Below are 17,349 nucleotides of genomic sequence, written 5' to 3'. Positions count from 1 at the left end.
GTTGTTGTGTAAAATGCGCAGTCTGCAAGGATTTGACAGTCATTTAAATTCTATTCTAAACAAATTAAATACAAAGACATGAAGCTTTTCCTTTTTATTTGAAATATAAGTGGTTAATTCTATGCGATTGCCATGAACATGCTTCAGAAATGACAGATTACTACTTTTTACATCAACTGTAGGAAATAAAGTTGATTTTAAGCCTAAAAAAAACTTACTATAGCTGAAGCATAGAAAGAAAAGAAGTTAAGAAAAAACAATGAAGTAAGCTTAAATTTGGGAATGGAAAATGATAGCATTTAGAAATGAAAATATTGTGGTAAAACCTACAAAAGAGACTGTTGTTTGCCTGCCTCCTGTGAGCATACCAGCACTTGTGGCAGCCTACATTCTTTTATGCAGACTACAAAGCAGTAGCCATACTATGGTTAATATGTGCACTCCTACTACCTGTTGTCAACTCTAGTGGTATTTGACAATGATTATATTCCGATTCTTTCATTTTGAAATTCATTGCTGCAAATTTAGCAAATCCATGGTGTCCTGTTTCTCCTGTTTTCTGTTTCAGTGTTTGCAAATCATAACAGCATTTTACACAGCTTCCCAGCCTTTTCTGAAAACTTGATGATGTCATTGTCTACTCCTTCATTATAAAATTTTAGAAGGCCAAAATCATTTTGAATGCATATTGAATCTGTTTTTATATTGTTATTGTTGGGGGGGGGGGTTTCAGGACCGGAAACCCACTGCCAAAACACCCACCACAAAAACACGACCGGAACGGAGATGGAAATGAAGAAGAAGGAGAAGAAGAAGTGGGGAGCAAGTGGAGAAAATATACCAGGACAACCAGAAACATCCTCAACCTGTGATCATGAAGCACCACAAAACAAAAGAAGATGAAAACAAAAAGAGGAGTTGAACTTGTAGTTTTATAACATTTGTAAAGAAAAATATAACTAAACAGAGGCATGGTCATTCATTTTTATACAAAAAAGAAAAACTATCAATGTTCGTAAAACAACTAAGAAAAAAAGCAACAAAGTGCTTCCTGTGAACTGTAATCGCATGATAACTTCTGGTGCATGCCCTTTGACCTTTTGAACTGTCATTATCTACAAACTGAAGGAGTAAAAACTGAAGGTACAGGGGCTGGGCCGTGCATGGGTCATAAGACCTTTTGAAGGACCTCATGCCCACCAACTGGAGTCGTTTGTCAGCGAGTTGAGTCCATTAACACTGCAGCCAAACAAAAAAACAAACAAACAAAAAAAAATACACAACTCCCTCAAAGGATGGCTGTATATGCAGCAAAGCCTCTGCTGAGCCAGCGCTTCTGTCATCGGACCCTTTCTCCTCTTATTCTTAATGTGATATATGCACTCTATGCTCTGTGGACATGTGTGTGCGTGCGTGTGTTTAAATTGCTCTGCAGCATGTGTTACCTTGCTTCGGGCTCTGCGTTGAGCCTCGCCTGCCCTCCCCTGATTGGCTTGTTGTCTCTGTGATGTCACGGCGTGCTCGACCTCTGCAAAGAGAAAGCCGCTGGCTCTTCCCCGCTTGTGGGTTCTCGTCTGCGTGTGTCTATGTTTTTATTTAGATTTATCCTTAAATGAGTTTGCTTCCTCTTCGGTATATGTCCGCTTTGGTTCTCCACTTTATTTGACTTTGGTAGAGAACTGAATCTCTTTAATTCCCTCGTGTCTTCAGGAGTAATGTGTTTTAAAGACATCGGAATGTTTTCCTTGGGAATGAGTCGGTTGCTTGACGCCATTGCACAGCAGCTCTGATAAATATCTTGACTTTTTCCTTCCTTATGAGCTTTTTCTGTTTTTTCTTGGTAGCATATCTCTTTCTGAGCCATCTTTATTGGTAGCCCTCGTTTATATGCAGTGAAAATCGCAGGTCTCTTCTATCCATTTTACTTCTCTGCTTCATCTTTTTTATCTGTTTGTTTCAGCTGCGGCATCTTGCTGTCAAATATTTATTCACCCATTCAATACAAAAGACATAGAAGAAATACTGAAGAAGTTGACTTTTAAGGCATTGCTTGGAAAATTCCTGGCAAGTGTGAAGTTGCAGGTGACAAAATGTAAAGCGTGGACAGAGAGGTAGCACTGTGACTGTCCGGTTATCACTGACCCCAGACTCGTGAACTTTCTGTATGTGGCTTGCAAAGGTATTTATACCTCGTGAACATTTTCTCATTTTAGAACTTCAATGCATTGCATTGAGATTTTACATAATGATGAAACAGAAAGTATTGCATAATAGGTAAAAGGATATGTATGTGTTGTAAATGTTTTGTTACAAATGAAGTATAGGATGCATTTTCAATTGCAGCCCTGCAATTACAGGTTGCACACTTTTTTTTCTGTGCAACAAGTTTTCTCATTAAGTCATCATTTTTTATTTAAAGCGCACCTTTTAGGCTTGTTGTTAACAAATGGCAAAAACAGTGCTACATGTGTCAGAAAACATCCCCAAAATATACACTGAAGTTTGTAGTTGTCACAGTCACATGACAAAATGTGAAGATGTTTTATATAAATACCTTTGCAAACTTGAGGACATTCAGATATAGAACATGAAAAAGCACATAAACAAAATAAACATATGGTTGAAAGATCAGAATGTCAGACAGCTTTGCCACAGCAATAATACCTAACAAAAAGAAAAGATGATTGTCCAGCAATTTTGATCTCTGATGTATTTTTTTTATTATAGTTACTCATTATTTAAAACACTAATGTAGAAAATCTAATTTCGCTGAAGTTATTTTTAAAAAGTTTGTTTGTTGAGATGGAGTCACCTAAATTCGGTTTTGCTTTCACTGAGTTTTTAAGGCTATTAGTGTTTCACACATAAAAAAATAAATAAAAAATCAAGCTCACATTACTGAAAATCACGTATCTTTTAACAATTTATGCAGAAACCAGACAGCAGCACTATGTAGATTTTGTATCACAGTAGCACACATTTCTGGATCGTCTCAGCACTATTTTATCCCACAAGTACTGTAAATGCTACTGTAGCCTGAATGAGTGCAGCACAGAATGAATGCACATATTTTTCATATGCTCTCCATGCAAGCAACCTTCATCAGATAATAGCACATGTTTTCTAACATCATATTTTACACTCAGGTTTTTTTTTTTTTTTTTTTTTGCTCTGTAAAATGAAAATGGGGTGGAAATACAGATCGACAGATCGCTCGATGGAAAAGGAGGATGACTCTAGGAAGGAGTACCGGAAACGAGGGTCGTGAATTTTGTAGTCCTTTTAAAGAGTGACATCTATGTCTTTTTTTTTTTTCATTATTATTGTTATTTTGGGGGACCACATGTAACAGGTTTGTGTACAGATGTGTGTCAGAGTATATTGATTAAGATGACACCAAAAAGTAGTTTTTAATGCATCTGAATGAGTCCTCCTGCTGCAGCCCTGGCAAATGGGTTTTGTTTATCCTACGTCATTTTAACACTTGATGAACAAAAACTAACCAGAAGCACAGGGATAACTGCATTTATTTGTTTATTCTTTTTTTTTCTTTTCAATGTTTGAGTTGAAATCCAGCTGCTGCCAGTAAAATTACTGGCAGCAGCATAATCTTACATTGAAGATTGTAGAGAAATATAACTTTGGGGGAGGCGAAACCTTGCCTCCAGAATTAACCTGTGCCACAATTACTGGAACCTCTGTCAATTAAAATAGAAATAAAATAAATTGCATTTTATGCTTCAATGAGTAGCATTTTGAGGTTACTGTGTGTCTATAGCAACCACTGGACATTACCTACATGCTAATGTGAGGCATGCGGGAAGAATATCTCGTCAGTCCATCTGTCACAAACTTAAACTTGTAGAGCTTGCTAAGCTCTGATGTAACTTTAACTGATAAATGTAAATGGAGAGCTTCTCTTAACAGCACTGGAAACCTTGTTATAGTGCATTGCATCATCATTTCTCTAACTCTATTAGATTATGCTACTGCAATAAAAGATTAATTTGTTTGAAAGACTTTTATGTATCTTTACCCAGTGAATGTGGAGAATCCTCCTTGGAAGCCCTGTATACTCTCACCAAATCAGCTTTATCTGGATGAAACAGGGCCCAGATCCTCACTATCATTCAACTATATTTTATTCACTCATTTTCAGAGTACAAATAATATCAGTCAGCACTATAGTCTGTACTCCAATGTGAAATACATTTTGTGTTGTACCTTTGTTAAAGTAGCACTATCACAAATATTCACTCTGTACCTCCACCATTTAGTCCTTTTATTGATAATGGTAGCTTTAAAATGAAACCATTTGACCTAAGACATGTTGTGAGGCACAAAGCCAAAATTTCTAGATCAGTTTCACAGATTGTGTAAAGTAATTTGTAACACTGTTTTGTGTTTTTTTTTTTTTTTTTTTTTTGTGGTAAGAGTTGAAACTGTCAGTCATACATTTGAAAAGGTTGACAGCTGTAAAGTTATTTAGGGCAGTGGTTCCCAAACTGGAGGTCATGACCCTTCTGTGGATGATGAAAGACCATGTAGTGGGATTTCATCATCAACTTAATTTTTAAAAAAGTAATAAGCCCAGCTTATTTTTGAAACATCTAAATAAAAACAGTACTCGGCTTGAGGCTAGCGTATCTGTCATTCCCCTTGCCAGCCCCTAAGTGGTAAAAGGATACCATTATTGTTGGTAACCTGTAAGGTTTCACTAAATTAAGCAAAACTAAAATCTCAAAGATGAATTGCATACCATATTTTTGCTTCACATTCAGTGGCAGATCATTGATTTAAAATTCACAAGACATGCACTTCATTTTATTGTTTCTTTTCAGAGAGCTTGTGGCACCCATATTAAGAACAACCACTCCTCAAATTTCTTGTACTGCTCACTTATAAGAAAATATGTCAAACAATTTTCTTCTTTAAATTTGTTTCCTCTTTGAGAAGAACTCTCTTATACAATGGTAAACGTCCCTGCCACCATGTTTGTCTGATTGGTGTGAAAGTGTGTGAGCATGACAACACTTGGTTCCAAACCTTGTCGGATCAGAAGAAGAAAGAAGACATTTCTACCAAGCATGTGAGTGAAGAGGGTGTGTAACCTACGACAATGTATTTTAAAACGAGTATTGTAAAATATTAACTGTTGCAAAGAATAGAGATCACCTATACTCCTTTAGACTGGATACATGACAGTGTAAACGCAATATCATATAACTATCCTAAGGAATGCAACCGCGCACATGCACAAAAAAAAGATGGTTTTTATGAAAATGTATGTATAAATATATGACAAAATATATTTAATTAGAATGCTATGCACCCTCCTAGAGTTGTTATGGATGTTCTTTAAGCATTATCTAGTTTAGGCCGACACCCACATCTTGGGGAATGTAGAGGCTTTGTAGCTATGATCATTTGTTTTCTTTTCTTTTGTATTGTCCTGGAGAGGATAAACAAACGTGAATATGTATACAAGCCTTTGGATCAAACATGAAGATATGTATAGATCATGTTACCCTGTACACCAGCTCTTACCATTTACAAGACTTAATAAACAGAAAAGATGGGACATAACTTTGTGAGAGTTTCTTTTGTAGTTTAATGCCTACTGGTTGTGTGTTTTAATATTTTAATTGGCAAAAGTTCTGGGGACTTGTGTTAATTCAGTTGTGAATTTAAAATGATCAAGACTAATTGATTTTCAAGACTTGCAAATGGATGTTCCCAGATCTCTTGTATCCATTGATCCATATTTTGCAAACAAGTATGGACAAAATATATGTATTCTGTACGTGCAAGACATGACAAAGGGGATGTACAGATGTGATTACAGTAAATTACATCTAATTATACATAATGGCATCATAAAGTATTAATTAAAATACTTCCTTACCCTTGAGTCGAGTCACCATGATTCTCTAAAAAGGTCAAATTAGGTGTTTAATACAAATATTCATGTAACTTGTTCATTTTCTTGTTTGACAGCCAGCAAAGGGAAAACTACATTTCCCAAAACCATCGTGTTCTGACGCCCCCCGTTTTCAGCCAATCAGAGCGCTGCGCTCACGTGATGTTTTGTGGGAATGCTGTCACTTGTTTAGAGTTTTCCCTCTCAACCACGTGGAGTGACGGTTCTCACTCATTGAAATCAGAGGCTTTTACATTCTTATTATAATTATTTAGTTTTGTTTTGACCGTGCTCGGCATCGACGCTGCCCCGTGTGTGAGATGTCAGCAGCGGGTCAGCAGACCTCCAGGAGCCTGGAGATCCCCGCTGTCCGGAGGATCGCCATCCACGATGCAGCCCTCATGCCCAAGGAGTACTCCACGACCCCGGGGGGAACTCTGTTCAGCACCACGCCAGGAGGTAAACATGGCTGGACCCTGACAGATGGTGGAAAGTTCAGGATTTGTGTGCGTGTGTTTGTTTTTGGATTGTTAGGTTATAAACTTCAGATTCAGTTAACATTAACCAGATAAGGAAAACATGCTGTCAGGCATAAACTATTTATAGTGCGGCTCTTTCAGCTGCTGCAGAATCATGTTTACAAGAGGAGGGCTCAATTGTGTAATAGCCTACTAAACATTATGGAGATTCATTCAGTTGTCTCTTGAAAAAACAAAAATGTAAAGGACGCACTGAAAGCTATATTTTTGCTGTCTTTATTACTCTGTTCAAAACTGTTCTTCAGTGATGAAATGGACAGTATTTTTGCTGTAGATTTTGAGTTTTTCCACAGTAGAACTATTTTATTCTCAGCTCTTGTGTTTTGTATGTTGACACAGTTTTGTAAGAATCACTGTTACTGAAATTACTGACAAACTCAACCATTATTCTACCTTACAATGCAATGGGTGATGTATTTTTTTCTGAAATTATTACAGAAGGTTAAACATTAGAGATGCAACATGTGTTCACAGTCAATGCTCTCTTAAACAGAAAGTCTTCAATCTACTGCTGTAAAATAAAATAATGTGTTAGTTTTATTGTGTTAATTTAATATTTATTTTACAGTGAAAGTCTATGTGTTGATGTTGGCAATGAAAACTTAAATAAAAAGAGAATGCATATCTTTATTTTCATTTTAGGATGAATGCTTCTGCACAAAGTCCTAACCAGACATCAATAAGCTCTCAATTAAAGACATCCTGGGCCCTCCTGGGGACATTTCCAGCATGGGCCCTTTTGTTAATGAAAAGTGTTATCCCATCCTACTTGCTGTGAAAATTTGGCTCAGATGCACATGCTCGTTTTCACTGATAACATGTTCTGTAACATTACCAGCTCAGACCGGTTGAACACATAACACACGTTGTTAAAGTTTGGGACTGAAGTCTAGATTCTCGGTCATAGGAATCCATGGAGTTACTATTTTCCTAGATGAGAAAATAGTAACTGACTTGTCACTGACTAACAGCGTTTTTCATGCATTTCAACATTCTTGCATCCAATCAAAAAATTGTTCCCTTAATTGTACTAGAATAATCACTGAAAAAATTTGGTGCCATCCCTATGAACATTTTTTTTTTACTTCCATCGTTCTCCCCACATTTGTTGGAAAATCAAACTGAAATATATAAAACATATATAGATTATTAGAAATCCAATGGACTTTAGCACATCTTTAGTTAGGTATTTTTTAACTCTTGTTCTGTCTAAATCCTGATGTCAAAACTGTCAAATTAAGATTAAAGTTTCTACTTTTAAAATTTCACCAACTGCCCCGGTGCATAAAGAAAGATTACTTCTCCAAATTAAAAGTCCTCATATTCCACAAATATTGACACTAAATAAACACAAAATTTTACAAAATAGTCAGATTGTTTTGAAAAAAGGGATCTATCAATCATGTTTGGCCTGAAACATGATCTGCTTATAAGGATCCTGCTTATCTTTGCTCTACAAAAAGGGTATCTCATGCTGGTATCCTAATTCTGTGTTTGACTTGATTTAATCAAGGCTGCGTCTGGCGTCGTTGCAGCCAAACTGATGAAATAGGAATCTGTGTTTGTTTGACTCAACCATATGCACGGGTGAGTGAGTGCACCCACGTCTGCTTTTGAGAAAAAGTGACGGCATGTTTGTTGTCCTGCGTGCTATGAATTTAAAAACATGGCAAACCATGTTAGAAAAAGCCAAATGTCTTTTGTTTATTTATTTTAGACAACTTTAAAGATGTGATAAAAGGTGAAGTTGCACCAAAAATGATTTTTAATTTAATAAATGTATTGTGGATTTTTGGATACTTGTACGAGCTATAAAGTTTTTCTTGGTGGAAAAAACCTTTAATATACTTCTAAAATCAGCTGCTGATTCCTTTGATTTTTATAGTCGTGTTTAAAACACAACTCAACAATAAATGTTCATGAACATAACTTTTGCCCCCTGTGTTATTGCCGCCACCTGCAGGCACCAGAATCATATACGACAGGAAGTTCCTGCTGCAGTGTCGGACCTCTCCTCTGACCCGTACGCCTCCTAAACTTCCCGATATTCCAGGAGTCACAAGGCCGCTTGACCCAGAGTCATCCAGTAATGAAAACCAGCCTGAAGAATTACCCAGCAACAACGCAGACGACCACAGCCTGAACACAGAGGAGAACTCTGGTACTGTTTTTGTTTTGTTTTAATACAGCTGATTTTGTACTCTCCTATTTCTGTCAGCTAAATGTAATATATTGTTTTTCTGTCTTACAGCGGAAGACGCCCAGTTTGAAATGGACATCTAAATGTTAGCAGCAGTAAGCTATGAAGTATTGCTAACATTTATGTGGTTATGAAATAGTTGAAACTGCAAGTTCATTCTAAGTCAGCTTTATAATCTGACAGAAAACAGCCATGTATTTTCTAATGTCAAGTATTTGAAAAATGTTGAACCTAAAACATTAACTAACACTGTTTTTTTCACTTTGTTAAATGTATGACACGTAATTCCTTAAATTGTTTTTTTTTGTTTGTTTTTGTTTTTATGTGACTTATATTTACTTTGAAAATATGATATAAAGTCAATTATTAGGACTAGTGTTGTTGGGAAGCTTGGTGTGAAATCTGTGATAACTTTTATGGCCACATGAGGGCAGCAGACAAAAGTTTCATGGTTTGAGATCCCGTTGTGTTTGTCAATTTCAAGTCAATTTATTTGCATTACTTTGGTTGTTTGAACACTAAGTGATTGTGAAGTTACATAAATTATCAGCAGAGGTCTTATTAATGTCTGACTGCATTTTATTGTCACTCATCAGTTGTTTGTTCCTTAATTTCCAAGATCATTTTAGAATCATTTCATACATTTTTTAAATGCAAATTGAAACCTCAACCGAAATGGTATAGTGAAATATTTCTTGGCTGGAAATGTTACATAATAAGCTTATAGTTGTTACAAACTATAAGCTTAGAAAAACTGTATGAATTTTTTTTTACTGTGAACATCATTAAAAGTCACTGTTAATGCATACCTGTGATGTTTTTTTTTTCTTACTATGTATCAGGAAGTCCATAAAAAAAAGTGCAACCATTAAAAAAACTATTTGAAGCAAAACTGGACACTGCAATAGATCATTTGCCCAAAACATAACAGTATATCCACCAAGGGCTGGCTGAGAAATAAGAAACATCTCACTGCTGAAACTGACCAGTATGAGAGACTAGTTGATGATTTGAGGGTAGGGCATTCTTATATAACCCAGTCATATACTGCAATACAAAAAATAGGTTAATAATACAAAATACATTAGCATTAAAATTAACCTTAATCCAAAATTTTTGGGTGGAAAAAGCTGATGAAACAGGATTGGTCCTATAAAAATGTTCTAAAACCATTTTTTTTGTAGTAAAACAGAACAATTCTTATTCAACATTGTCTTAATTTATTGTATTATCAAACATAGCAGACATACAGATGGGTCAGTATGACCCAAACCTTCCAGTTCTACTATTCTTTATTTTTTCATCAGCATGAAAAAATAAGTCACTGAACATAAAATGAGTAGAGCTTGTGCATAAGAGGCACAACTTGATGTATTTGGAAAAACCTAATAGCGCTTCTGTAAATAGAGTCCATCTCAACTCCAGCTATTACCTCCCTAATGATTTCATTTCTCTTGCTTTGGTCCATGTTTGAGCTTAGATGTAAAGTGCCTGTAATTTTTTTTATCCACTTTTTGTTTGCTCTCAGTGGCAGCCACACTCCTCCACGATCATATTGTCATGATGCCTCATCACCATCCTCCCGTTCTCATGGTAAAGCATCGAAAGCGGTGTCAGGCGAGTGGGCACACAAGACAGACTTGGTACCTTGTCTGGTTGGTGTAGCTTCAACAGGCTCTGTGAGAAAACACAGAAAATTGTTAGATCATATCTCCTCAAATAGGTATTGGTATCATTAGATATGTATACTGCAGCATTTTAGCCTCACCTGCATGTATGCATGGTTAGTCGGAGCGAAGGTCTCATCTACAGGTGTAGGACATGTCCCTTCACAGCGATAAGCATTGTACCGTTTGGGATAGACGATCCACTCACTCCAGTTGAACTTCTCAAAGTCCATCCACATGTCCTCCTTCCTGCAGAGATCACTTTGCTTCTCCTTCCTTGCAGTGTTTCCCTGTCTCTGCCATTTCTGTCCATACCTCTTTTCCCTGTGGCCCCTCATCCTGGCGGTGGGCACCCTGTCCAGGTTGACGTACTTGGAGTGTTCTGCTGTGCGGATCAGGGTTGGCATTCGCTGGCTGCGTGGGCTCTGCCTGGAGAAGACCACTATCATCACCCTATTGGCCGTTGGGTGCTGGATTCTCTGCTGCTCATGACCGTCTTTCACCTGAGCTACATCCTCCTCCATTCTCTGAACTGGGGGTCCCTGATAAAGCCAGCGAAGGATCATTTTGGTCATGTTGAATACTTTCCATGGTGAGATTGAGACCACTGAGCGTGGAGGAGCTCTCAGGTGTCCCAGAAGAAGCCTGCTCTCAGAGCAGTCCGTATCAGGACATCGTCTCCAGTTGGACTGATAGATGTCTACAGAGGCAGCGGAAGACTGTGTGAAGGCAGGCTGGCGGATGTGGAGCTCAGCCAGGTGGACGTTGTCACTTGAAGACATGGAGGACAAGTCGAAGATAACTGACCATTTCTCACCGATCTGATGGCAGCCTGGAGAATAAAAAATAGAAATTTTGACAAAAATGCAAAAGAAGACTCCAAATTTTTCATCTTATTGGAAACTCGCTGGTCAAATAATTTTTTTAAAAAAGGAATAGAATGCAACAGCATTTCTACCTATTGACTGAAGACAATGAGACAGATGTTTCACTATAAAGCTGAATAGGAGCACTTACTCACTTTTAGCGACTATGCTGATCACAGAGTCGGATGCGTGGAGGACGGGGATGCCCTCCCTCTGGATGCTGATGATGTCTGCCGAAGATCTGGTCTGATCCTCGGGCCTCATCGTCCAATAGAGCTGCATCATGTACACCGGAAGCCTGTTTCCGATGCGTGTGGAGCCCACGGAGCGACCCGCCATCCCTAGGAACAGCGCGTCGGGAAGCATCCCGTGGAATGGCTGCGCACAGAGACCCAAAATCAAATCCACCAGAAGAAAACACCCAAACTCCACAGTGAGACCAGTCATAGTTCCCATTTGTGATGAAGATGGTTCCACGAGCAGAAGCAGACTGGTCCCCGCGGGATGCTGCCACACAGTTTTATAATCGTCCTGTAGTCCTTTGAAGAGAAGCATCAAGGCCCCGGATGTCTCTGATGAAAGGTCGTCATGAACCGAAACCAAAATGCTCTTTGAAGTGGATCATTGGTTGTGAAAACTGCAAAAGGAGCTGCTGACTGCTTTTCTCTGCGTTACAGATCCCTTGACTGCAGTGATTAAAGAGACCATGAGTTAATCAGGTGGACGAGCGCTTTCTTTGTTAAAGGCCTTGACATGCTTGGAGTCTGTGTCTCTCTCTCTGCAAACAGAGAGAGAGACACAGGTACTCAAAAACATATCAAGAAATCATAGACATGTTATTTTAATTATCACAGTTTATAGGGAAAGTCATGTTTGAAGAACATTTTTAATGCATTTCCTTTAAATATTTTCTAGACCTGTTTTGAAGTCTACACTTTGGCCACTTTAATTATTGATGTAATCCTACTTCTTTGAATATTAAGGGCTGCTAATTGTCACCCATTTAAAATACAAACATCGCACTTACGTTCTAAGAAAGAGAGTAAAACTTTGTACTTTTCAAAAAACTTTTCTATTTATTTAAAACTTTTAAATATGTATTTGCTCCAGGCACGTGTTTCCGTTGCATAATTGGACTCTTCTTTAATTGTACGAGATAAATTTGACCGGAAGTCAGTTTCTCTGCGGTAATCACGCGTCACAAACGCACCTGCTGCAGCACAAACTGTTTAAAAGCTCAATCTCAGGTGTTGCTGTTTGTTCGAATGAGTCGCGGGGCCGACATGGACCTGCGCCTGGTCGTTTGCTTGATTTTTCTGCCGAATCTAAGATTTCCCTCTGGTAAGTTCAGTTTCAGTCGAAAAGTCGCAGTTTTCTGGCTTCACGTTCGTATTGCGACACAAACATCCTCAAAAATGCGCGCGGCTTCTGCGCTTTCCTCGATGTCTGCTTTGTTTTGTTTGAGTTGTTTTTAATTCTCCGTTTAAAAATCTAAAAGCCGATGAGTTCATGATAGACGAGTAATAAAAGGAGAAACGAGTCAAATGGGCATTGTACCTGCGACCTCTCCGCTTTACATTATAAGAGATGTAATGAATAGATTACCCAGTGGTTTATTTAGCATTCGTTTGTTTTCTTCCCTAAGTGACTGGCAGATAATTAAAACCTACAATTTCTTTTCTCAAACTTGAATTGTAAAACTAATTTGAAGAGGGATTTTTTTTTTCCTTGTTTGAAGTTTCTAAATGCATTTGTACACTAAAAGGTATTTTAGTACCTATGTATATATTCAATAACTTTCTATTTAATGGAAAAATTAAAGCAACTAATGCTCTTAAAGCACCATTTGCTTTATGAAAAATATTTGGGGTATCTTCATTGTGGGCTCCATTATCCCTCTTGCCTCTGCCCCTTTTTATACATTTTACTTCCACTCAACTTTTAATTAATATGCTTCCCCAGTTTTGTGAACAGTCATAACATTTATGTTTAACTTTCTTTTTCCCCCAATGTGTGTTTATTTTATTTTTTTTTTTTTATCAACCCTGAATAATTTACTTTTTATGTGACTCTGTAACCTGGTCTTTTGATAAATGCTCAAGTGGAAAAACTTCATTTATTTATTTTTTTTTGCTTGTGAGAAATTCTTTTAAAGTGAGAATAATTTGCACTGTGCTTTCTATAATTTAATTTGGGCGTGAACATAATCTGTGATCAAAGGCTATGATTACAACTTTTCTAATATGCACTCTAACCTTGTCTTTGTCTGTAGGCCAACGATTGGCTTGCTCTGAGGATCAGTGGCAGTGTGATGATGGAACCTGTATTACTGCTGTGTGGAGATGTGATGGAGAAGGAGACTGTCTGGATGGATCTGATGAAATGGACTGTAATGGTATGTCAAACTTTCAAAACAAGGTTGTCAAAGAACTGTCAGATTTTACATGACATCTGCTTTAACTTTTTCTTGTTGCAATCAGCCTCCACAGACTTGGATTGTCCAGCTGGTCAGTTTCCATGCATGGACTCTGTTGGCTGTGTAGACATGTCAGCTCGCTGTGATGGACAGAGGCAGTGTCCCACTGGTTCTGATGAGGAGGACTGTCCAGCCACAGAAGGCTGTCTGGAATCTGAGTGGATGTGTGGAAACTACATCTGTATCCCCAAAGAACTGCACTGCAATGGACAAAATGACTGCATGGACAACTCTGATGAAGAAGACTGTGGTGAGAGACACAAAGGGCTGAAATGGTTTGTGTGGCTTGATGGATGGTTGCAAGATTAACTTAAATGAGTTTTCTTAAGAAAACTTGCTCTCTGGAAAAAATATGTGCCAAATGGTTTTCATTGGCTATGTTTGAGAACTTTTTTCAGACTGGAAATGAATATTAGAAATATTGTAATTCCACTAAGGGAACCAAAACTTTGGGTGGAGAAAGTACCATAATTGGTAATTGCCAATCAAATCTTCCATTAGTTCTTATTTTGTGCCTTTGTGGTGATATCAGGATTTTCTGGGGTAGTTGGAAAGTAAACTTTTTAAGTGTGTTTTCTGACTTGGAATGATAGAAATTTTCAGGAGTTTTTCTTGGTTGGGTTGTGCCAACAGGGTTTTTCTCATGTTTTTTTTTTTCCAGGTAAATGTAGTGAGAATGGCCTTAGGTGTCCTGAGGGAAAGTGTCTGTCAGCTGAGCTAAGGTGTGACGGAGAGGTTCACTGTTCTGATGGCAGTGACGAGCCCATAACCTGCGGTAAGCCTGACTACATGAACTCAAGTTCTGTAAACAAGACTCTTTACTTTGTAACCACTGTTGCGTTGCATTCGCTTTAGGTCGTACCTGCTCTTTGTACAATGGCGGCTGCAGCCATAAATGCACAGATGAAACCTGGGGAGTTTGGTGCATTTGTCCTGTTGGACATAAGCTCTCCGCTAATGGTGCTGTTTGTGAAGGTGAGTGGGTCATCGTACCCTGAATGAATGATCCTTCCTTTTTGAATATGTTGAATTAAAATGTCTGTCACTGGTTGGTTTAGCCATAATGCTCTTGGTCACAACCAACTTCAACCTTTTTGCATTTGAATCTCAAACCCATTTTTATTGTTAGACTTGGATGAGTGTGCTTCATCTGTTCCTCAATGTGCACATTACTGCACAAACACCATTGGATCTTACTACTGCCACTGCAGAGAGGGGTTTAAACTCAATGGAGATGGTACCTGTCAAGCTTTAGGTAAAGTTTTTTGTTTATTTCCAAACTCAATGTTTCTCTAAATGTGTATTTATTTTGGTCAAAGTAGACATTTGGACAAAATATGTTGGACTTAAATACTTTTGTTAAATAAATTTGAACCCCCCAAAAAAGCACTAAAGTATTCTACCAAAGCACACACTCTTTGTACAACTGTTTTTGACTCCATCAGGCAATGCTACCCAACTGCTGATGATGGAGAGGAACAGTATAGGACTTCTGAATGTAAAATCCAAACAGTTCACCGCCATTAAGACCCCAGTGTCAGACCCAGTGGCATCAACATACGACATTACTAGGGGGTGGTACTACTGGGCCGATGGTAGCGGCAACATTTACAAAACTGATGGCCGGAACACCTGGACAACATTTACTGGTAGGTGCATGCTTATTTTAAGTTTTGAGTGTTGCCACCATGGTCATTATTGGATTCCTGATGAAGCTGCCAAGTAAAAAGAAATGTGTGTTTGCAAAACAAAAAACAGGACCACCTGGAATCAAAGGTCTAGCCTGTGATTGGCTAAATGGATACCTGTTCTGGACCAATAAGAAGACTGAGTCAATCTACATGCAGTCAAGTGTCGATAAAAGCTTTACAGCTCTGCTGAGCAAATATGTCAGTCCATCAGAATTGGTGCTTCTACCCATTGAGAGGTGAGTACAACTACCTGTTTAAATGCTCATTATCAATTATTAGAATATTAAACCTTTTTTCTATACCCTTGTTAGGTTTATGTTCTGGATCAACAAAGGTCTGGGTGACAGAGTGACTTTAGAGAGGTCCTGGATGGATGGATCAGAGAGAAGCACTCTCGTGGTTCTTACTGCCCAGTTTGCCCACAGCCTCACAGCTGATGTAGCTGCTAGAAGACTCTACTGGATCAGTGACTCAAAGAAGGTAAGTTCTGGAAAGCAACAGTATAGGATGGCCATCATTTGAGGCATGTTTAGGATTTGTCCCCTTTTGAGGTTGCTTTGGAAATTCAGCTAAACTGCAAAAGCCCATCCAAAAACCCTAAACTGGCTATTTGAATGGTACTTTTCACTCAGATTTCCTACTGAACCAATCTTTAGGTAAATGTGATGTAGCACAAGTCGGAAGCAATAACACTGCTTTACTATCTATACAGTTTCATTTTAAGTGTCTTGCTTTATTAACAATGCTCGTTTTAATTCAATATTAAGTTGTTCTCAGACAACTGTCCAGCTATTGCTAGGTGTTTTGATATTTTGTAGTCAATACTTTTCTGGGTATTTTATTGGATTTTGTTGCATTTCCAATTTAAGAACACTTTGAGAAAGCAATTGGGTCCAAAGTGATTACTTATTAAAAAAAAAACAAACAAAGGTTGTTTAAAACCTTCATAGTTCAGTAGACCCTTGAAATGCTTGTGAGCAGTGGCCTAAACTACCACACTTTCTCTGCCTTATTTTCTCATGATTTCCTAGACTTGGACCTAAATATCAACATTTTGAATGTTTCTAAGACCAAAAAAATGTGCAAACAATACAGCATCTGACAACCTAAATATTTGTCTCTTTCAGTCCGTAGAGACAGTGAAGGCAGATGGGACCGGCCGATACTCTTTCACAGGACTCTTTAACAAGAGACCAGCTTTGAGCCTCGCTGTCTTTGAAGGAATGTTCTTCTGGGTTGATCAAAAGGGACTTTGGCAGGCTCCCCAAGACCAGTCAAAGCCAAATAAGTTCATCAGAAAAACTGACTTGCCTCTGCTGTCGGTCTTCCATGAGCTCCAACAACCAAAAGGTAATTTGTGGATTTAAAATGGGTCTTTCTACATGTTCATACTGATGAGGGAAAATGCCAACTTATATAATTGTTTTGTAATACACCAAAATGTTTTTTTTTTCTTCCTCCAACTGTCTTGAAAACATTTAGGTTCTTCTCCTTGTGCTAAGACTCGTTGTCTCCTCTGTCAACTGACTAAAAACAATCCAGCTGGATTCACCTGTGCTTGTCCATATTTTAAAGTACTGCTGCCTGATGGGACATGTAAATGTAAGTTTATAATAATTTTAGTTTGTAAAATGTACAAAGTGAATTAAATTTTGCGCATAATTGAAATCTTTTCTTTTTAAAGCTTGTGCTGTCACTCATTAGGGGCTGCATTTTCAGAAGAATTTCTGTACTTTATTTTACAGATCCTCAGTTTTTATATGGCACTGCAACAACAATCAGCTTGTTGGAGTTTAAAGGCAGAGAGTCATCTGAAACAGAACTGTTTTCTTCAGAAGAAGGAATCCTGTCTTTTGATGTCAACTGGTACAGAGAATGGTTGTACTGGGCCAACCAAACTGGCCATGTTCAATGCACCAAGCTAACTCTGGACAAGACTGAATTCATTTCCACACCTTTACCAGGTCTTATTTGCAAGAAGCCAAATTGT

At 38.0% G+C, this 17,349-nt stretch overlaps 3 protein-coding genes and 1 long non-coding RNA gene across 5 annotated transcripts in view; 3 read left to right on the top strand and 1 right to left on the bottom strand.

Moving 5' to 3' along the window:
• The window catches only part of ank1b (ankyrin 1, erythrocytic b), a 67,518-nt gene extending 61,932 nt beyond the window's left edge, over positions 1-5,586 (top strand). For both annotated transcript variants that reach the window (XM_055040100.1, XM_055040099.1), the window contains one exon: positions 734-5,586. The gene's annotated coding sequence lies outside the window, so the exon portion shown is untranslated. The remainder of the gene's footprint in view (positions 1-733) is intronic.
• Positions 5,587-6,103: 517 nt separating this feature from the next.
• On the top strand, positions 6,104-9,465 carry LOC129366283 (eukaryotic translation initiation factor 4E-binding protein 1-like). The gene is made up of 3 exons (XM_055040031.1): positions 6,104-6,379; positions 8,423-8,620; positions 8,711-9,465. Exons 1-3 carry the CDS (start codon positions 6,241-6,243, stop codon positions 8,740-8,742), a joined length of 369 nt encoding a protein of 122 aa, XP_054896006.1. The 5' UTR covers positions 6,104-6,240; the 3' UTR covers positions 8,743-9,465.
• Positions 9,466-10,183: 718 nt separating this feature from the next.
• Positions 10,184-11,558, bottom strand: LOC129366566 (nodal homolog 2-A-like). The gene is made up of 3 exons (XM_055040513.1): positions 11,348-11,558; positions 10,428-11,158; positions 10,184-10,336 (listed from the first exon to the last, which is right to left on the bottom strand). Exons 1-3 carry the CDS (start codon positions 11,556-11,558, stop codon positions 10,184-10,186), a joined length of 1,095 nt encoding a protein of 364 aa, XP_054896488.1.
• Positions 11,559-16,624: 5,066 nt separating this feature from the next.
• LOC129366274 (uncharacterized) lies at positions 16,625-17,316 on the top strand. The gene is made up of 3 exons (XR_008606599.1): positions 16,625-16,709; positions 16,842-16,961; positions 17,105-17,316. It is a non-coding gene; the product is annotated as an uncharacterized LOC129366274 (long non-coding RNA).
• The last annotated feature ends 33 nt before the right edge of the window (positions 17,317-17,349 follow it).

This window comes from Poeciliopsis prolifica, unplaced genomic scaffold (assembly GCF_027474105.1).
Source record: "Poeciliopsis prolifica strain line A6 unplaced genomic scaffold, Auburn_PproV2 SCAFFOLD015, whole genome shotgun sequence".
Classification (NCBI taxonomy): Eukaryota; Metazoa; Chordata; class Actinopteri; order Cyprinodontiformes; family Poeciliidae; genus Poeciliopsis; species Poeciliopsis prolifica.
This window is presented reverse-complemented; position numbering and strand designations above follow the sequence as displayed.